The following is a 22,781-nucleotide window of genomic DNA, read 5'->3' as shown; positions in this document are numbered from 1 at the left end:
AGCCTTCACCCATTCTCCCCTCTCGGTCCTCTCCTCCAGCCAGTCGTAATCCCCACCTCCGAGGACTACAAAGCCCATTGCCTGCTGTTCATGTGGAATCCTTCCTCACTCCCTTCTTTTCACAAATAGTTACAGAGTACTTCCTATGCAGGCACCCTTACGTTCAGCTCTGGGGATACTGATTGAACAAGACAGACCTTAGCATAATCATCTAGTGGCTATTTCTCCAGGGCTCCGTGTTTTGTCACCCCAAACAGGCTGTTCACATGGAGATGTCTCACACCACTTAAACTAGTACTTTGCTTGAGTGTATGGCATAACACTCTAGCATGGGGACATTAAAAAATTATCACTGACATTTTTTAATATACACAAAAATAGAACGGTATGACCAACTCCCAAATGTTTCTCACAGGTATCATTACTCGGCTCTTCTCATTTCAAAGCCTGCTGAGAGATGACAGAGGGTGCACACGTTGATGACCAGGTCAGTGATGGGGAAACACAGTAGACATCGGGCTGAATCAGAGATCCCAGATGTAGGGGCAGGCGGTGGAGCACACCACCACTATTCACACAAAGGGCGAGAGACAGGAAGCAAAGCAGCTTGCCAAGTGCTGGTGGCACGGGTGGGGTACCAGGCAGCCTGACATAAATCGTACGGAGCAGTTTGCTGGCTGCCTGTATGCCTGGCCGTGGGTAGACCATGCCTCAGCGTGGTCTTGGAGGCTCTGCATGGCCTCCGCTGTATGACGGAACCTCTTCCCTGGGACCTTCCAGATGCTACGCCCTCTGACAGAAAGTCTCTTCTTCCACCCACTCCTCCAACGGCTGCCTCTGCAGTGAAGTCTTCCGTGGCCACACTTTCTAAAGAGGTATCTTCTCCTCATTATTCTTCAACTTAGCAGCCTCCTTGCTTCCTAAACAGCATTCTGAATTTTGTAATCAATTATTTGTTAATTTTCTGGTGAATTTCAGTCTCCTCTACTATCCTGTAGCCTCCAGTGAAGGCAGAGATCTTGCCTTCATCTCTTTTTCCTCAGACACTAGAGTATGTCTACCTAGGTCTGGAACATAATAGATACTCAAATATTTTCCAAATGAATGAATGACATTACTGAATATTTTGTTAATAGCTTCATAGTTGAAGCAAGAGTTGAGGACAGCACAGGAAAAGAAAAAGGTCATTTCTAATCTAATCAGGGTAAGTGGAAACCTCGAACCCAGTGGTTCTCAATTCTGGCTGCATATTAGAATTACTCGGGGAGCTTTTAAAAATACCAACACCTGGGATCCTCTAGAGACCAACTGAATCGGACTCTCTGGGGATGGTGCTTGAGTGTAGGTATTTTTTTAAAAGCCCTCGAGGTGACTATAATATGCAGCCAGGTTTGAGAATCACTGCTCTAATGAAGAAAGGGTATAAGGATTTTGACACCAAGATGAGGGCAGTGAATTCCAGAATACAAGGCAGGTCTGCTCAAGTCAAGTTTAGAGTGAGTAAAAATGGTGTGTTCTGTTCAACCCTTTCAATGTTTAAAACCAAATCCGAGATAAAATAAGCAGAGATTGATTATAGTTGAAAGTTAGTGAGGTACCTAATAACTGATAGATTTTAAAAAATTTATATCAACAGTGTAGTGTATTTAAATAAGACTTAAAAACAGAATAACTGTTCATTCTATTTCTATTTTTAAACTACTTTTACTTAAACAACAAGACAAAAACATAATTGAGTTAGAAAACAACAACGTGTTATCTTTGGCTCTCATGTTCACTTCTAGCAGAGGCCTATTTGTAAGTTCCTAACCATCATACCCAGACATCACTGTGCCCTTAGGATTTGCAAATATAATATTTAAAGTGAAATAACCTTAAATTTTGTCAAATTGTGGCACTAACAAAAGATCTTTCCAACCCACCAAGGGGCATTCCATTTTTTATCTCCGTTTCTTTTTCTTCCATCCTCCCTTCCTCTTTGTTGATTATTTTTCGACAATTTTCCAGTGTTTTAGGTGAACAGATGAAGTTAGGGGAGAACGTAGCTCTTCTCATTTCCAGAGCTGGCCTTGCCCGTCTGTCATCAGCAGGTAGCTTTGAGGACAGCACACTATGCTACTGAAGTCAAACACACTAAGGCTATAATTGCTTCTTCTCCTTAATTTATTTAGGTTGTCACATGATTTGCTGTAGCTGTAATCCCTCAGTACTGCAATCTGGGAACAATATAAATGGTTGATGGCAGAGTGAGATTTTCAATTGTTGCTTCTCAGTGACTCGAGTAATGTGCTGTCATTAGCACTTTGATGTGACATATCATGGTTTCCAGGGCTTATTGGGCCATTTATAAATACAAATGAAGGTGTTATTACAGTTACAGCCTTAATTGCCTCCACTGGGAAAGGTTGGCAGAATCTTTCTGGAGGAAAATGAAATGCAATTTTTAGCTTGTCTTTAACTACTTGCAGTCAGTTCCTCTTAGGTGCAGGAATCACAGCTTTCCTTTTGCATTCTTCTAATTTTCTAGCAATATATTTTTTACAAAAAATATCTACTTTTCATACATTAGTTATTACTTGAGTTGATTTCCAGATATCTATACAGATATTCAAATGTATATTATCTCAGCACAGTTATGTTCAAATTACTAACGATAATTATTACTGTGACTTAGAGAATTTTACATTTGACAAAGTGACTTTGTAAATAATAGCAGCAGCTAACATTTATTGAGTACTTACTATGTGGTAAAAGCTACATACACGCATGCAGCACCATTAATCCTTACCAGCAATCCTCTGACACAGACACTGTTACTGTCTCCATTTTAAGGGGAAATTGATGCTTACTGAAGTTTAGTAATCGGCTCAGGGACACAGAGCTAATGAGTGGTAGAGCTGGGTGTGAAACTCAGGCCAGTCAGCTCCCAAAGCCAACGCTGCTTTTAAACGCTACATTCAAATACTCCCCACGCCCAACTGAGCACAGTTAGCCCCATTTCACAGAGCTGGAAACGAAGACTCAAGCAACTGGAACCACGGGGTGCTGCTCTTTAACCTGCACCTTCTAATTTCAGGTGGGGAGCTTTTTCTACTTCCCGAGGCAGCTTTCATTGGGGTGAGCTGTGGCAACTGCTAACGTCTGTCGCTGACATCCCCCACACACCACTCAGGTTGATAAGTAAGCAGAGAATGAGGACTCTAATGGAAAATCAGAGGGGCTTCTATTTAAAGCATTAGGGGCAAAAGAGCTGTCTGCCTACTCAGACGGTGCAGGCGCAGGCTCTGATCTGAGAAGCCAGGCTTTGGAGGCAGAGAGGAGGAAAGAAGCGAGTCATGCCCACTGGGCACGCAGCCCGGGTGCTTTGGCCACTAACATGGAGCCAGCCTGAGTCCCAGTGATTGATCCTGCAGCTGAAGACACCCTTCTCTCAGCAGCTGCAGGTCCCCACAAAGGAAGGCTGTGCACGGAGAAGGTTCTGTCAGGGCCTCTAATGAGAGGATTGGGTTTCACATCACAGCTACCCCTAAACAGGTACACTCTGCTTCTTTCATCTTCTTGATGGCTCCCACGGGAAAGAAAAGAAAGAGAAAGGAAGCTACATCAAGAAACAGGTCACAGGCTACTTTGGCTGGATTTTGTACCTCCCCTTTGTGCCTCCAGCTTTGAAATTCTTTAATTTTCACACACCCTGTGTGGCCACCGGACAGCAATGGGAAAAGCTTGCCTAAGTAATTTTTCATAAACCACCCACCATAAACCATGACTCTCTGGAAAATTTAACGCCTCTGTACCTTTGCACATACTACTGCCTCTTTCTGGAAGATCCTCCTCAGACCTCAAACTCTTCTTCCTATGGCTAACTTGTTCTTCTCCTTCAAGAGCTAGCTCAGGCATTGTCTCCTCCAGGCATTTCTTGATGCCCGATGACTGCACTACCCCCGCTGTGCCTCTCCTGTCCTGACAATGCTTGTGCCACAGTCCTGGCTGATTCTTCTGTCTCCCACCCACACTGTGAACTCCTGGAGGGCAAGACAGGGTCTCCAGTGGATAGCACACTATCAGCACGTAGCACGAGTGTAGTAAGTGTTTGTGACTGAACCCATCGATGAATGATAATTGAATGAGGCCAGGATAAGATTTGCTTAACTATTCAAAGCACTTAATCCTTTCAAAGCACTCTATTTCGTTTCAAATTAGCCTTTTTTTCAGATTATAAAAGCCACAATGCTGATTTTAGCAATCTGACATACAAAAAATCCACAAAGAAAATAAAAACTTTCTGTAATACCACCACCCAAAGAAAACCACTTTTAACATTTCGATGTAGTCCCTTCCAGTAATTTTCTGTGTGTACGTGTATATACAAAAATCAGAATCTTATTATCACATCTCATTTTCTCAAGGATTGTAACAATATCTTTTAGAGGTAGATAGAGGAGACATTTTTATCACAACTTAAATGACAAAACTGGAACCCAAAGATATACATCTAATTAATGGCAGAACTAGGACTAGAATCCTGAATCTTGTCACAGTACCAGGCTTCTGCTGCTCCCCACGAGGCCTCCTAATTAGGTAGTGTTCTTCATATAAGAAGAAATTGTGCACCAGTCCAGCATCAATGGGACATGGGTTTGTAACTGGATGTTCTTCCTCAGGAAAGAGACAGATTTAAGCTGATCCTTGGCTGTGCAGTACACAAGGGGCCCTGTCTAACATTTCAAAGGGAAACAAGAACGGAGCGCTTAGGATCTCATCCCTGTGATAAGCCAACCAGCGAAGCTAGGCAGGCACCATTACGATTCAGTTTCTTTCCAGTGGCCAAATGACACCTAGTGGTGGCTTGGCTTAGATCCTGTTGCTATGGGAACACAGCCGTAGGTTTAATCCCACCATAGACTAGGGAGTTGTACTACTATCTCTGACCACTGACTGTATTCAGAACAATGTACACAGCAAGTGTTCAGTAAGTGTGCATTGGGCTGCATTGAATGTCTGTTATTATTCAGCAGGGGCGGTCAGCAAAACAGAATGCTGACAGCAAAATATAAATATCCCCTCACTCCACCCAGTATAGAAAAGGCAATCCAGTGTGAACTAGCTCTCTATTTTATCCTAAATGGAATCTAAATTTTAATCCCCCAGACACAAACACACAGCAGACTGTGAGCTCTGCAGATGAAAGAACTATATCTTATTTATCTGCACATCCCCAGAACACCTAGCACAGAGCCAGACACATTTGAAGCGTCAATGTTTTTTGAATTGAATTATATTTGCTAGGCTGGCGTGGGAGTGAAGAAGATGCTGACTCGTAATTCACCATTCCTTTCCCTAAGAGCTCTGTAAATCAAGCTCTTAAAAAAAGCAGCAAGCTAAATTCCAAAACCCTCTCTTAGGAGAAATGCCCACGCTGGTGGGGTCTGGACTCTGTCCACCGAATGTGCAGATCTCTTCTGCACAAACATCGCTTACTCCCCAGGGAGCCCGTGACTAGCCGACTGGCTGTGGAGACTCACACGTTGCCTCTTTCCCAATGGCACGGGGGTCAGGGGAAGAGGGTGGGAGCTGACTGATGAAGCACCACTGAACTCAATGCTCTCCTCTTCCCAGGAGAAGGAAAATCTCATGGCAGGAGGAGAGAGCTGGCACTTTTCTGGAGGAAGAACCAGAAAGAACAAAGGATGTAGTTGAAAATGATCTTTTCTGAAGACAGGTTTCTGTTTCTAAGGGCCACCCTCCTATTCTCTCTTACCTTACATCAGAACGGCGCTATGGGAGGTGGGCTTGTCCGACCTGTGGGGAATCCTATCAGCTGGCATCGAAGTTGACTGCGGGGTGGAGGCGTAACGTGGGATATAGTTTGAGGAGCCATTCGGCCAAGATCCTCACTTTTTTTGAATTTATCTTAGAGCATTAACAAAACCAAAAACAAAACAGTGTTTGCTAATAAAAACCTTTCCTGAAATGTACTGAGCTAGGTTTGAAGGAGCTGGAATAGAAAATACTGATATTTCTGGGAGGCAACCAAAACACAACTCAGTAATCCCCTAAGCGCTTAACAAACTCTCTTGAAGACTTAATCACAATATAAAATCCACAGGTTGTTATTGACAGTGTTTGGTTATCAACGGTACAACTCTCTGAAGTGGCATCCTGCACTTTCCCAGATCTGTCTCCATCGCACATTCTAGAGACCTGCCGGTGAGGTCTGTCAGATTGGTGCTCTTCTCTGGCCTAGTAAATTCTTTCCAGGGGAGACTTAGGATACGCTCTCCCAGGTGCCAAGTTCTCTGCTTACAAGGTGCAGAATTTATTAGCACAAAGATAAAAAGAAAGTCTGCTACCTTCCTAAGTGTTTTTACATACGGTTTCTTTATTAGAGCTTGGTGTTTCCAGAAATACAGCTGTCCAGCTCATTTGTGCTAAGTCAATGGGATTTGTTTTAGATTCCTTTGAACTTCTATGAGCTCTGCTGCCACCACATATCAACTGAGGTCTCCTGTGCCATACTGTCACAGGAAGTCACATGCAGAAACTCCCATCTACAGAGAGCAAAGTTGCGTCTTTAACCTACACGGGGACATGCACAGCTACACAGAGAGTTGATGTGGAATCCAGGTTTGTCCACTTCTGGAAATCAAGCCTGTCTAGTCACCCAGAGACCATCTCTTTTCTAGGCTAGGTTTTCTTTTCTCCAATTCCTTAAGACGCCTGTTTCTACCTCCAGACCCAATTCTGAGGCGAACATTGGCCTCAGACCACAGCCCAGACACCAAAGACGGTACTGGAAGAAATAGCACAGCATGGTGAAAAGAAAATAGGATTTAGAACTGAAAAACTCTGTGAGTTCCAGCTCTTACTACTTGTCTGACTTGGGTAAGTCTCTTAATAACCCCAGCTTCTCATCAGCAAAGTAAGTATAAATAGTCATAGTTATCTCACCAGGCTCTCTTTAGAACACTTATGACGAAGTGTAATTATCGTGTTTATATGTTTATTTACTTTTCATTTCTCAGTATGCCTCAGTAGATTATAAGCTCCAGGAGTTCCTTGTCTTTTTGGGTCATCACTGTGGCCGATTGCCAGGAATAGTCATCAGCTACAGCACACGATCAAGACCAGTGAATGAGATTTGAATGAGTGGAAGGAGGAATAAAGGCAAGGAGGAAAGGAAAGGAAAAGGCAGGGCAGAGGGAAGAGAGGACAGAGTGTCCAGAGCATTCCTGATGGACCATATATGAAAGTAGTCTATGAATTAATTATTATCCACATTATTAAAGACATTGTAACTCACATTCAATGCATTAATTATATCAGGGTGATCTTTTTAAAACGTTCTTTCCCTGCATAAAACCCTCCAATGGCTTTTCATACTACTCACAGTAAGAGCCACACTCCTTTTAGCTTACAAAGCCCCGTGTGCTCTGACCGCTGCTGGCCTCATGTCCAGGCGGTCTCCCCTTCCCTGCCAGCCTGGTGTTCTTGTTTCTTCAAACGTGCCAAGTGTGTTCCTGCTGTGAAGCCTTTGTGCTAGCCCCGTCCCCTTCCTGAAAGCTCTTCTGCAAAATCCCTACAGCTTGTGCTGCGTTTCTGTCATCGGGCTCTTAGCTTAAATGCCACCTTCTCAGAGAAGCCTTCCTTGTAGACACACTCAGAAGGAGCCCTCCGTGACCCATTGGTACAGCCCTCTTATCTATATATCCATTTATCTATTACTAGTCTCCTCCCCACTGCCTGATGATCAAGAACTATTTACTTCCACGTGACATTATATTTGTTTAATGCTTACGTTTCATAGATATTTTTCTAATTATTATTTTGTTCTATCTCCACAATTATGAGCTCAAAACAAACAAAAAACCCTATGGCTCCAAACTGAAATTCCCCTCTGCACCCCTCTGTACCCCAACCCTACACACACTGAGAGAGGCATCCTGGCTCTGCATAAAAGCAACTGTGCCAGTCAGTTTTAGCTCTGTGATCGAATTGAAGTGATGTGCAATTAGCGATACAGTAATTACTCAGAACTTTGCCTAGAGAAATCCTTTGGAGACATGGAACTCGTCTGTTGGGAGCCAAGCTGTTTTCTGTTCTAGGTTTGGAGGTCTCCTGACTCAGGCCTGGAAATAAGCAGAGTGAAGCACATGGCAGGAACACTCACTGGTTCCATGGGGTTTGTTTACGGTGGACCCCCGGGCAGCGGTCATTCCGTAGGATGAGCACTGGACCAGGGCATAGAGACAGGTTCTAGGGCTGGTCTACCTGCCCCCTTGCCCTGACCCTGGGCTGTCAGTCCCTCTGTTACATGAGGTAGAACTCATTCATCTTGAAGGGGATGACCATTCTATGGGTTCATGAGAGGAGTCTGACCTGTCATCATGACTAAGACACCTGTGCTAAGGAAAACCCATGTAATATTTCTGGCAAATTCAGCTTTTCTGGACTGAGTGGGATTTCTCTGATCGGTCTGTAAAGTCACGAGACAAACCAGATCTCTGCTTGTGCCAGTCTTCTTTAGTTTTCCCTCTCCTTTGCTTTAGTAGAAAAGTTGGTTGCTCTGGGCAAATCCCCTCGTTGTCACAGAGGGATCAACATCTAACTGTAAGTGCACTTTATTCAGCTCTCTCCAAGAAATGGGTTCCTACTGTATCCGATCTTGGCCAACACTCTCCCATCTGCTTTCAACATGTTGCATCTGACGTTAACTAATGTCTCCTATTAGCATGAAAAGAAAACAATCTGGAGAAATTCACTCTCAAGCAGAGTTCAAACAGGCCACAAGTAGATGTGGAATCTCAACTGCACAAGGTTTCTTACAAGTATAGTAGTAAATATATAAATATGTTATATACACACGTACATATATGTGTATATGCATACGTGTGTGTGTGTGTGTGTGTGTGTGTGTGTGTCGGGGTGGTGGGGGGTGAAGCCAAAGGTCTGTGAAATGGCTCAAGATGCTTCTGACCAATTCATGAAATTAATTGGTAACAGAAGGAGGAGAAAAATTCTTCCAGTGTGGAACAAGGCACAATCAAAAGAACTGAATGACATGGAAAAAGAGCTGAGAATCTCGATCTCATACTTACTGGTAATGGGTTAAAATTCTGGTCCACGAGGTGATTGAACCCATGGTCAAAAAATGAGTGCCGTATCACGACATCAATGCCCTGATTGGCCAGCATTCCTAAAGTGTTCAACCATCTAAAAAGCAGGGGGGAAAAGCTACATCAATATATTTTTAAATGGTATATAACAAGCTCTGTAGAGATTGGCTAACACACACAAACACCCCCCCCACCCCCACCCCCACCAAATTTACCTTGTACTTTAAAGATTACTTGAAGCATTGAGTACACAGCTGGAAGAGATTTTAGAGATTATCAAATCCAACCTCTTCACTTTATAGGAAAAGAAACAGAGGTCCAGGGGAGTAAAATGAATTGCCCTTGGTCATAAAACAGCTTGTTGCTACTGACTTATCTCTTGTTCCTGGAATATTCACAAATACAATGAACACCCTAGCCGTTTGTAAGCCTCATTATCGGCCTCCTCTCCCCCGACCACAGGACACACAATCACAGGGGTGCAGACACTATACTTTTCATCACTTGAACTCTCTTGCTTACACCCTATCAATGTACATGTACCTTTCATGTGACTCTAACCCACATATTCCTATGGCTGTGCTACAGAAGTCTAGTCATTTGCATTCCTCATATATCACTGTCAGCAATCGGTGCAATAATAATTTTCCTTGGCACTATAACTAACTATACAGGGATTCAAGTACACTGCCATTACATACACATCACAGTGGAAGGCCTGCATCGCTTAAACATTTATTACATAACCCACACGCCCAACACCCAGTTTCCAGGGCATCTTATCCTTCAAAATACTGCCCTCTTGGTTCTTCCAACACCCACTGCTAACTCTGCCTTCATAATTTGCACATTCAATTCATTCATTCATTTACAAATTTACTTTTCTCTCTCTCTTTGTATTCCTACTTCTGAAACGTACGGAAACTTCTACTTGTAATACATATGGATAAGAATTGTGGGCTTCAGTCTTCTCAGGATATAAGGCATTTCACAATCTTTCCTAAGCATATGTGTCTAACTTCATCTCTCACTTCTCTCCTCTTCTCTCATCCTGAACTCCATTCCCCAGGCTCTAAGCTACATGAAACTACTATTGGCGGCCTTCATACACCATGCTTTCACATACTTACCTGAGTCTTTATACATGTTCTAAGTGCTGCCTAGAATTCCCTTCCTCTCTTCCTCTAACTCACTTCATCTGGCAAATTTCCTTCCATCTGTTAATCTCCAAGTGAAGTGTCACCTCCTTCTAACCTCTGCTGCCCCAGCCAACAAGAGAACCCTCTTCCTCTCTACTTCCTGGACTCTCATTTATACCTTCTGCAGACCCATCCACTGAATGATAATCACTTGCTTACTTCTCTGGCATCCCCTGCTTGGTTATGAGCTCATCAAGAACAGACATATGTTGCAGCTTTGTACCCAAAACACCCATCACAGTTCCTAGCACACTGTAGGTGCTCAATACTCTTTGTTATGTTGAAATTGATATGGATCAAATTAGATTCTAGGACCTTTAAGAATCACCATTTAGTATACTAGGGACATATTATGCACAGTTATGATTTCCCAAATCTGAAAGCATATGGAGCTCCAAACCAGTGACTTGTAGAACTAAGATTTTTTTCCTTACTGGAATAAAGAGCATTGTGCATTTCTATATTATGAATGAATATCATTAATATTTTCAAATCTTTTTCACATTGACAATTATATTTTATTCTTATAAAAACTAACAAGTATTTACTGATAATTAGAGTTACAAACCCAAAATAAAACAAAGCAAAGCAAAAAAACAAAAGTTGTAAATGAAAAAGAAACTCTGACAATAACAACCTTTTTTGTTGTTCCGATTGGTACATCGTGACCCAGGAAATTGAAATTACTTTTGCAATATCACATGCCTAAGCTACTTGCCTTTATTGTTTTTATTAATTTAGCAATTCTGTGAAATCAGGATAACAGGTTTAGCTTTTTGTTTAGCCACTGAGAGGCAGTATTAAATGTCCTGTGGTGGAACTATATAACATGAATGCTGGGCTGATGCCTCCCAAGTCAGTGTTCTTTCAATGTGGAAATAACACAAATACAACAGGGTCTATATCTAACAAGTATTTATCTATGAAAACAAGTACGTCTTGTTCACCTGTCTATTCCTACCCTGGTTGAATGAATAAAGAAACAAAATGATGAGTAAATATGAAATCACACATATGTGAGTCCCTACACCTAGCAGCATCTGGATATCAACGCAAAACCGTATTTTGATATTTTTCTATATGGAAAGAGCCCATTTGCTCATTCAATCAAGAACGTTAATTAATCAACTGTACATACCAGGCCTTGTTCTCAGCATTGAAGACAGATAACAGAAACGCTTGCGTGACCATGTAAGTCATTTCTAAAGCACTGGGCATGTAAATACCTGTACATACACATTCACAGACATGGTATCACATTTCAGCTTGTGACCTTTACAGAGCCTAGCACAGTCACCTGCGAAGATTATATATACTTCACAAATAGATGTTAATTAGTAAATGTGATTCTTGCTAGTATATGGAAGTTGTTGAAGGAACTCTCACACGAGAGGGAGGAATATGCATCCTCCTTTCCAAACCCACATCTTATATGCACACCTCACAGCATTTACAAACGACTGTGGCCAGAACCCCTGTTTCCCCAGGGATTTTCAGAGTGGATGGTTAGTACCGTAGTTATCTTCATCTTCCTCATGTAATAATAGGCCTCGGAGAGGGGGAAATAAGTGATGTTCCAAGTCTCCCTTTTATGGTCAGGTAGAGAAAGGTGATAAGATGACTGGAATATTCCACCAAGGATGCTACCACAACCATTATTTTCCATCCCACAAAAGTGTATTGAATATCTACTATGTGCCAGACACCACTAGAAGCTGGAGACACAGTGCTATGCCAAGGATGTTGGTAGTGCATCAAAGAATCTCAAAGCCTGGATTGGGAAAACTACCCTTGAATGACTGGCAGCAAAGAATTCTGATTTATGCAATGCATGGGTATGTGTACTTGCAAACTCATAGTTAGGCCTTATGTTGAAAAAAGACTAAAAAATGCCTTTTCTCCCATTTCTTGCTAACTTTCTGGAGCTTTACTATAACGCTTTACTTTTTTTCCCTGGGAAGCAATTTATGCCCCTTGGAGAACTGGACTCAAAGGGCATAATGCTGGGTAACTGCCAGTGGAGCGAGAGCAAATGGGGAATCAAGAGGCAGGGTAGCACAATGGGCTAGTTTTCATACGATCTGTGCCGACCAAGCAATGGGTACTGAACTACAACCCAAATCTACACAACTGTGTTTATCTGTGCTCTGCAGTGACTGCAGGGGTCTACGGATATTTGGCTGATGCCTGTGAAAAGACAGGTCTCTCTCCAGCTTCCTCCATGAAAGTCTGTAGTATTTCTCATTTCACACCATTCTCTAAGAGAAGAATGCTCAGGAAAACACTCAGTACAACTGGGCTGTTTACTGAGCCCTGCCGCAGACTTCTTTTGCAACAGCTGAGCAAATCCATTCCACTGTTGATTCCAAGAGGCCGCCTACAGTACTGACTGCCAACCTCACTTCTCACCCTTGTCCCAGGGCTCACAGTGAAACCCCGTGGGGAGTCTGTTTTTGAAAGAAGACTCCCAGCAACACTGTATCAAATGTTGATTCACTCAGTTTCATTCATGGGAACCTCGCTCACTGAACACCTGCTCTGTGCCGCCCAGTTAAGTGCTAAGAACACAGAGGTAGGAGACCCAAGGTATCACCGCGTATTAAAACTCACTCATTATCTCCATCTACATTTGCAGGACTCCGTCTGTAAAGGCAGTCTACTTGACGGGCCTGATTTGTCTTCCACAAATATATTAAAGAAGCTTCTTATGAGGACTTTGCTCAGCCAAAACAGCCAGGACCACAGGATTAGACGAGATCAGGTTGGTCCGTGGCCCTGAGGGGTTTGTCCCTGCTACATAGCACTGCCAGGCCAGGCGGGGGCCCTTATGCCTCTGGCTTACGTTGTTCTCCAGACAACTGCAGTAGCCTTCAAGTTCATTTTCCCATCCCTTGCCTTTCCAAACTCTTGAGCGTACTATTGCCAAAACCATTTTAAAACACCAGTCAGGTGGTGCCTCTCTCTTCCAAAATCCTCATTGGCTCGCCCCTGAGTATAGAACAGGACCTCATTTCCTCTCCCTGGTTTCCAAGGCCTTGTGTGATTTGCTGCTAACCCCCCTCCATCGTCTCCACCTTCACTGCATCTCTCCAGATGCCGTGGCGTTCATCACACTAATCATTTCCCATCCCCTGTGCCTTTGCCCATCATGTTCCTTCAGCTGAGAATGCTTGCCTCTCCCATCACCAGCATTCTTCACCTACAGAAATTAGAGTAATCTATGTCCCATTCAAATTCCACTTTTCCCATGAAGCGCTTCCTGATCCTCCCAGTAAGAGTCTTGGTTCCTTCACAGTCTATCACTTCCCTGCTATAGACAGACCATGTAAGGCAGAAAGAGAGGTGGTCTGATGTAGCTGCAAAGAGACTGGACTCTGCAGCACACTGCCTGGGCTTGAGGCCTATCTCTGCCACTAACTAATACTAGCACCTATCTCAGTGGGTTGTTATAAAATAATGGTATCTATTTCATTGATTGTTAAATTATTAACTGTATATAAAGCACGTAAGACACATGGGAAGCACTACTGAGTTAAAATGATTATTCTTATTATGGCCCTCATCTCCTATGGCTTTACTAATCTCTTGTCTCCCTTCCTCCAATTAGAAGTTTCTGGAGGGCAAAAACCCTGTGGTTTCTCTTACCTGTCTTCCAGGACGCTGATGAAAATTAGATGAGACATGTATGTTGTTAGCACTGTGTTTTGCAACAGACTTTAAATAAACTTCCTATTGCTTTTATGACCACTGCTAGTACCATCTTGCTCTAACGCCTGTGCTTGATATTTTAGTATCCAGAGAAGTCCCTAATCACTGTTTATTGGATGGTTAAACACATTCACAAAGAAATAGATGAAGAATTTGCAACGGGAAAGAACGCCCCCCCACCGTACCCCCTCCAGCCCATGGGCAGCACACCGAGCATTGTCGGAGTTTCACTGTCCTTTCCTCAAAGCCTGAGGGAGTAAAACTGCAAGAGTTACTCACAAGAATCCTGCAGCATATGAATCAGATAGATTGTTTGTGCCTCCAGCTGAGGTGGTCACCACACCTTCAAGCCAAATCTTCTTTCCTGGGGTATATGTATTAACCACCTGTTCATAACAAAAGCAGAAGGGGATGATCAGATTTTTGAAAGCTGTGAGAAGGAACACATATATCCCTTAAGGAAGTTCTTCCAATCCCTTTCTCCCAGGTGGTAATGACCTGTGCTGGTTTTCATGACCCTACAGTCACCTGGCACACACACACAAGCATTGATATTGACACATGTCCATTCAAAGTAAACCCAATGTGACAGAACAAGTGCATATTCCAGGACATCAACTGACTGCTACACCCTTCACTGGAAAACATAAATCTATGATGTTTCCACATTAACAAGTATTGGGAAGCAAATTTTCTTAATACTCTGTTACAACACATCTATGGATGCATGCACTGTCCATGCATAAGAAGTCATGAATCATGAGATTAAGCAGAGATCAATGTTTGGGAGAGGTATTTTATAATTACCAGGACATGTATGTATATTACAACCACATTGTGAAATAACTGCAGTAAGTGTAAAAAGAAAAATCACTGACCCAAAGGTGAAAGAGCCTACACAGGGAGCAGTCTTCTAAGCAGAGGCAAAGCCTCTTGTCAAAAGGTGGCTCTCTGAAGTTTTGAAATGGCCCAGTCACGATCCACAAGTTGGAGATTGGCCAAATTATCCAGATCAGAGCTCAGATCCTTTGGCGAGCAATCTGGCAGTACTTAGGGAAAATGCTGTACACTGCATAGCCTCTGAAAGCTTGTCTATAGTTAGTTCATTTGGGAAGTAATAACAGACAGCAAGAATGAAGAACTGGGGGACTGAAATAGGGAAGAAGGGAAAACTGGGACAAGGAAACATTTTCAAGTTGTCAACCACTGCTGGCAACTTGTACTCAATCCCACAGGGATCCTGGCAGGAGCCTTATGAACTGCGTCTCAGAACTGTCCCCCAAGAGGGGACAAAAGGAAATATTTATCTCCTGGCTCCTATTAAGCCCTGCCCCCATTGTGCAGGCATGAGTACTGAGCAGGTTCCCTGTGTTCCACATCTTTGCCTTAGAGGAATCCCAGAGCAGGAAATGAGAGGCCAGGACATACTGCACTACACCAGCACCAAGTTAGTTTCACCCTGTGTGCCTGCTTAACTCTAGTCTCTGCAGAGATGGATAGAGAAAGAGGTGGAACTGAGAGGAAGCTGGGTATGCACAAGAGGCACTGGATAAAAACAGCAGTGTATTTAGGTCCAGTGGCTCACCCATTCCTCTCCTGGACATGTAGCCCAAAGCAATCTTCCCTTAGGTCTCTAAGGAGACAAGTATGAGGATGTTCACTATGTAACTGGTTCTGGCAGGTGTCCACTGCTAGAGGGATGGAAAAGTAAATTGTGGTGGATACACCCCATAAAACATTATGCAGCAGTTACACCAATATATTCAATGTAAAGCCAGGAACATGCAAAGGTTTTAGAAGTTTAGTGGTGAGTTAAAAATAAAAAGCAACAGGGATTTCCAGTCAAGATGACAGAGTATGTAAATGCTGTGCTTACCTCATCTCATGACCACATCAAAATTACAACTAAACTACAGAATGACCAACATCAAGAATCACCTGAAGGTTAGATGAACAGAAGTCCTGTAACTAAAGATATACGGAAGAAGCCACCTTGAGACTGGTGGGAGGGGTAGGGATGCAAAACGGACTGGTCCCACAAACACATGTGGTGGTTAAAAATTGGGAGGGATATCTCTGCTGTGGAGATCCCCCCCTGAAAAGTGAAGGGACCCAGCCAGCCTCATACCATGCTCCCCAATCCAGGGTCCCAGTGCCGTGAAGAGAAGTTCCCACAACTTCTGGCTCTGAAAACCAGCAGGGATGGTGGCTGAGTGAGACAGAGGGCTGCTGGAGAGTCCCACGTGATTCTCTTAAAAGGCTTGTGCATGGACTTACTCACTGACGGACTCATCCACTCTGAGATCCAGAGCTGGGGCAGCAGTTTGAAAGGCTCCAGGGATATACAGGGAGGAATGGAATTGTCTGACTTCAGGATGAGGGCTAGAGGGGCAGTTTTCTCCTGGACAGAAGTACTGGCAGAAGCCATTGTTCCTTTGTTGAACACTCTCCCTACCCAGACTGCATTAGCAGGAAGGCTCCAGATCTGAATCTCCATCAACCATTTGCCCCACCCTGGTGATTCCGAGACCCAACTGCACCCAAATTTTGGGCCCACCCTAGCCACTTCCAGGGGCTTTTCCATACAAACAGCCTTCCTTGGCTCAGGGTGAAGACTTTCTTAAAATCTCTTAAAGGTTCACAACCCCCTCCTCCCAAAGCAGCATATGGCCTTGGTGTGCCCCATATCTCTTGCTGTGCAGCTCCAAGACCAGCACTGGTGGCAGCTGCCCTGGGTTTGAGGTTTGGCCTCTCCTAGGTACCTCCAAGCCCAGCACAAGTGGTGGTCATATTCGGATCACTTTGTGGCTCATGCTGGGTGACCCCAGGCAGGGCACTGGCTGCAGTTGACCTTGGCTTGAGGCAGAGCCCCTCCTAGGAGGCCCCAGGGTCTTCATGTCCAGCATGTCCAGTGGCTGGCTTTGGACCATCCGGCTGCCTCCTCAAATGAGACATGGAAAAGGCAGGCTTGGCAGGTACCAGACCTGCTAAAGCAAATCTTACTCCATAGGGTCAGCCTCTGCACAACAGCTCCTCAAACAGTAGTCATGGCCAGTATTTACAACCAACCAACCTGAGGGTCAATGACTCCCACTTACATGCCAACAGCAATCAAGGTTCAACTACAACAGGTGGGCACACACAACCCACTCAATGGACACATGTGGAGCACCTGGTTCAGGTGACCAGGGAGACTGCACCAGTGGGCTCCACAGGACACCTACTACAGAAAGGCACTCTACTAAGACCGGGAGACACAGTAGCTTTACCTAATACATGAAAACAAACACAGGGAGGCAGCCAAATGGGGAGACAAAGAAACATGACCCAAACGAAAGAACAGAACAAAGCTCCAGAAAAAGAACTAAACAAAACAGAGACAAACAATCGATCAGAGGCAGAGTTCAAAATACTGGTTGTAAGGATGCTCAATGATCTTAGGGAGAACTTCAATACAGAGATACGAAACATATAAATGGAGATAGAAAACATAAAAAAGAACCAGTCAGAAATTAAGAATATAATAACTGAAATGAAGACTACATTAGAGGGAATCGACAATAGATTAGAAGAAGCAGAGGGTCAAATCAGTGATTTGGACAACAAGGTAAAAGAAAATACTCAATCAGAGGAGCAAAAAGAAAAAAGAATCCAAAAAATTGAGGAGAGTTTAAGCGGCCTCCCGGACAACATCAAGTGTATCAACATTTGCATCATAGGGGTACCAGGAGGAGAAGCAAGAGAACAAGGAATTGAAAAACCTATTTGAAGAAATAACAACAGAAATCTTCCCTAACCTGGCAAAGGAAATAGACATAAAAGCCCAGAAAGTACAGAGAGACCAAATAAGATGAACCCAAAGAGGTCTACCTCAGGACACATCACAATTAAAATTGGCAAATGTTAAAGACAAAGAGAGAATCTTAAAAGCAGCAAGAGAAAAGAAGTTACTTACCTATAAGGGAGCTCCCATAAGACTGTCATCTAATTTCTCAACAGAAACTTTTAGGCCAAAAGGGATTGGCAGGAAATATTCAAAGTGATGAAAAGTAAAGACCTACAAACATGATCACATTACCCAGCAAAGCTATAATTTAGAATTAAAAGGCAGATAAAGAGCTTCCCAGACAAAGAAAAGCTAAAGAAGTTCATCACTACCAAACCAGTATTACAGGAAATGTTAAAAGGATTTTTTTTTTAAGATGAAGAGTAGAAAAGATAAAAAATATGAACAAAATGGCAATAACTACACGCCTATCAACAATTGTTTTAAATGTAAATGGACTAAATGCTCTAATGAAAAGACACAGGGTGGCTGAATGAATAAGAAAACAATACCCTGACATATGCTGCCTACAAGAGACTCACTTCAGATTGAAAGATACACACAAACTGAAAGTAAAGGGATGGAAAAAGATATTTCACGAAAATGGGGGGAAAAAAAAAGCTGAGGTAGCAATACTTATATCAGACAAAATAGACTTTAAAACAAAGGCTATAACAAGAGACAAAGTAGGACCTACCCAGTAATTCCACTTCTGGATTGGTATTTATCCGAAGAAATACAAAACATTACCTCTAAGGCAAACATACACATCCATATGTTCATTGCAGCATTATTTACAATAGCCAAGATATGGAGGCAACCTGAGTGTCCATCATGAATGAATGAATAAAGAAGAGTGATATATATGTGTGTGTGTGTATACATATATATTACTCTGCCATAAAAAAAGAATAAAATCTTGCTATCTGCACCAACATGGATGGACCTAGAGGATATTGTGCTAAGTGGAGTAAGTCAGACAGAGAAAGACAAATATCATATGATTTCACTTATATGAGGAATCTAAAGAGCAAAATAAATGAAAAAACAAACTCATAGATACAGAAAACATTTTGATGTTTGTCAGATAAGAGGGGAGGCTGGGGGGTGTGGGTGAAGAGGGGGAAGGGATTAAAAGGTACAAATCGATAGTTACAAAACAGTCATGGGGATGTAAAGAATAGCATAAGGACTATAGTCCATAATATTGTAATAACTATGTATGGTGTCCAATGGGTACTGACTGCATTTATCTGGGTGATCATTTTGTAAGTTACACACTCGTAAATGTCTACTCACTATGTTGTACACCTGAAACTAATATTGTATATCAACTGTAACTGAAATATAACAAATTATTTAAAAAACAGCAATAGAATGAGATTTATGACACATTATTATTTATGTAATAACTCAGTGACACTCAATAACACTAAATGGTATATAAAAATACACATCTCTTAAAGATATATATCAAACATAAGAAAAGCATGTATTTGAGAGAGATGAATACAAATAGGGATTAGAGATGAAAGTGAAAATTAAAACAAAAATAGCAAATAATATATGTGAAGTGTAGCATATATGCCAGAACCTTCCTTTTCCCAAACCCATAGACAGACATCAGCAAGCAATCAGATTCCTCTTTTCATCTCTCCCTAGGTAAAGCTCCCTGCCCTTTCCCTCATTTACCAAAGAATTTGTATTATTTGAGACCTATTTTAAAATCAGAATTGGCAAAGTACTTGATCCTTTCAAGAATAAAGTTGTAAAAATATTTCAAACATTTCAGATGGAAGTAAGATAGTGATCAAAAATGGAAGAAAGACGCTGAGAATTAGTAGTGGAGGTCAGACTGGGATGTTGTTAAAAATTAAATAAGAATTCCTCCTCGGACCCAGAAAAAGAAGTGTCATTGAAGACACCACACACAGCCCTCTCCGCATTCTCAACAATGCTCACCGTGTCCAACTAAGGGAAACTGGAAATAGTATAAATAAGAATTCCAGGAAAATACCTTGAATGATCAGAAGACAGAGCCATAAGGTGAAATTAAAGGACCACCTCAAAGATTCCTCTTAAAATACAGTGCTAGAAAACTACTTGTGCTCTTGATAAACTTTGTATTACCTTTATGACTAACTAGAACTGAGTAATCTATTTTTATTTTTGCCTTTTGCTTCTAGGATATTCAGAATTTAATTTTTGCACAAAGATGTTAAAATGAGGCAGTTAGAGGGGCCGGCCTGGTGGCTCAGGCGGTTGGAGCTCCATGCTCCTAACTCCAAAGGCTGCCGGTTCGATTCCCACATGGGTCAGTGGGCTCTCAACCACAAGACTGCCGTTCAACTCCTTGAGTCCCGCAAGGGATGGTGGGCGGAGCCCTGCAACTAAGATTGAACAGGGCACCTCGAGCTGAGCTGCCACTGAGCTCCCAGATGGCTCAGTTGGTCGGAGCTCGTCTTCTCAACCACAAGGTTGCCGGTTCGACTCCCGCAAGGGATGGTGGACTGTGCCCCCTGCAACTAGCAACGGCAACTGGACCTGGAGCTGAGCTGCGCCCTCCACAACTAAGACTGAAAGGACAACAACTTCATTTGGAAAAAAAGTCCTGGAAGTACACACTGTTCCCCAATAAAGTCCTGTTCCCCTTTACCCAATAAAATCTTCAAAAAAAATGAGGCAGTTAGAGATAGGGGGTTTGGTTAAACAAAACAAAATAAAAAGGTAAATACCACAACATGATGAACCTTGAAATCATTAAGCTAGGTGAAAGAACCAGACACAAAAGGCCACATATTATATGATCCATTATATGAAATACCACAATAGACAAGTCCATAGAGACAGAAAGCAGATTAGTGGTTTCCTAGGAATGGAGAAGGAGAAGAAGAGAGGTGAAGGATGGAGAGTGACGGTAAATGGGTATGGGGTTTCTTTTGGGGATGATACACATGTTCTAAAATTAAATAGTGGCGATGGTTTCACCTTCTGTGAATATACTAAAAGCCACTGAATTGCACACTTTTAAAGGGTGAACCTTCTGGCATGTGAATTATATCTCAGTAAAGCTGTGTGTGTGTGCGCATGCGTATGTGTAGCAAAAGGAGAGGTAGAACTTACGTAGGTAGATAACTAATATGAAAAAAGGAATGAGTCCTGGGGATTTTGGACACTAGTTGTGAGACTTTTGGTTCGTTATTATTTTGGACTTCAATTTCTTCATCAACACGTGAAGCTTTGGAGTAGATGAAATTTAAGTCTCTTCCAAATACAAAATGTTAAAATCTATTAGCATTTTGTAATACTAATGCAGGTCCCATTGGCTCCTGTCCTCCAAAGGTCAAGAGTATCTTTGATTATGCAAGTTAAAACTACACAAACAACAAATACGGGAGACAGGAAAAAAAGTTCAATACAGGTTAGAGCTGGTCATCTCAGAAACGATCTGGACTGGAGGTGAATCGTGAGAGTGGTAGAAAAAGCCACAGGAATAGATGAACTTACCTGAGGAGAACATACAAAAATGGGACTAGAAAAGGGCTAAGGTTTTCCATCCAAAAACATTAAGGCGTTATCAAATGCATTTATTCATTCACTCAACAAATATTTATTGAGCACCTGCTATACGCCAAGCAGAGTTCTAGGGGCAGGAATATAGCAGTGAATGAAACAGAACGAGGCTCTGCTCTCATGGGCTTACATTTTAGTCCAAGGAAGGAGACTAAAGATAAAAAGTAGACAAACAAAAGAAACAGAAATAATAAGAACAAGGAAGAAAATAAAACAGTAATCTGATAGAAAGTGATTTAGCAGGAGGGGAGGGTCGATACTTTACATAGGGGTCAGGCAAGGTCCCTCTGAAAGGCCGTATCTGAGTCGAGACCTGAGTGAAATGAAGAGAGAGCCAGCCCCCTGATGGATCTGCTGGAGCAGCACAAAAAAAGGACCTGAGGTGGAAATAGGACTGTTTATAGAACCAAAAGAAGACCATCTGGAGTGTAGTGAGTAAAGGAATGAAAGATTTTAAAATCATGAAAACTGTAAAGTGATACACAAATTAAAGTTCTGTTATTTCTATGACCACTCTGAACTTCAATTTCCTCATCCGTGAGATGGACTAATACCTGACAGGGTTGTGCTCAGGATAGATGACATTGGGCCAATCACAGAAAGATCCTGAGAGCTAGTGGGAAGCGGCATAGATGTAGCAGATGAACATTTATGCAAGTCCCTCTAACGTGATGAATGAATTCAGAGGAACTAATGCCAAAGATACTTACAGTTTTGTGGGGGATTCTGACCTATCATTTATGATCCTAGAAAGAAGTCCAGGTGTCTATGGATTACTTCCGAGGAACCCTGAACTGTCAGCTCTTGGAGGACAGAGGTCCCTGTATTGTTTACCTCGATATTTATTTCCTAGCAGAGTGCCTGGCACAGAGAAGTGGAGGCTGGGGGGCTCTAGTCACCCAGAGAGGTGAACACAATTCCAAACCTGCCAATGCCCAAGGTGACAGGAAACTGTCACTCTTTAAAGAAGTTATACAACCTGAGAAAGAGCAACTAAACTGGTTAAAGAGTTGGAAGCAATACCTTGATTGCAAAACCACCTTAGAGATCAGGAAAAATAAAGGCATACAATGAAAACCTGTAACAGAATGAAAGATCTAAGATGAGAGCAACACGTGCTTATTTGCTTAAAGCTCAGAATATCAAGCCTGGAGTCTGACCCTTGAATTTTGAAAAATGGAAATTTCAGAGAAGGAAAGGGAACCACTGCTTTGCTTACCAGACAATTTATATATGGAATTCAATAACCCCAGAACTGGTGAAGGCAAATCACCATTCAGCGTGATTTGACACCAGGATTTTTTGACATATCAAGCTCATTATAATACTCTTATATTGAAGATGATAATCGTGTGTTTCCAC

General features: G+C 42.4%; 1 protein-coding gene across 1 annotated transcript in view; it reads right to left on the bottom strand.

Moving 5' to 3' along the window:
• Window positions 1–22,781, bottom strand: part of HPSE2 (heparanase 2 (inactive)) — a 520,430-nt gene that overhangs the window by 108,536 nt on the left and 389,113 nt on the right. The window contains exons 8-9 of the mRNA XM_033130730.1: window positions 14,300–14,406; window positions 9,096–9,210 (exon numbers count right to left, since the gene is read on the bottom strand). Coding sequence (XP_032986621.1) covers window positions 9,096–9,210; window positions 14,300–14,406 — 222 coding nt within the window. The remainder of the gene's footprint in view (window positions 1–9,095; window positions 9,211–14,299; window positions 14,407–22,781) is intronic.

Source organism: Rhinolophus ferrumequinum, chromosome 16 (genome assembly GCF_004115265.2).
Source record: "Rhinolophus ferrumequinum isolate MPI-CBG mRhiFer1 chromosome 16, mRhiFer1_v1.p, whole genome shotgun sequence".
NCBI lineage: Eukaryota > Metazoa > Chordata > Mammalia > Chiroptera > Rhinolophidae > Rhinolophus > Rhinolophus ferrumequinum.
Note: the sequence above shows the minus strand (reverse complement) of the source record. Positions and strands in the feature narration are given on the sequence as shown.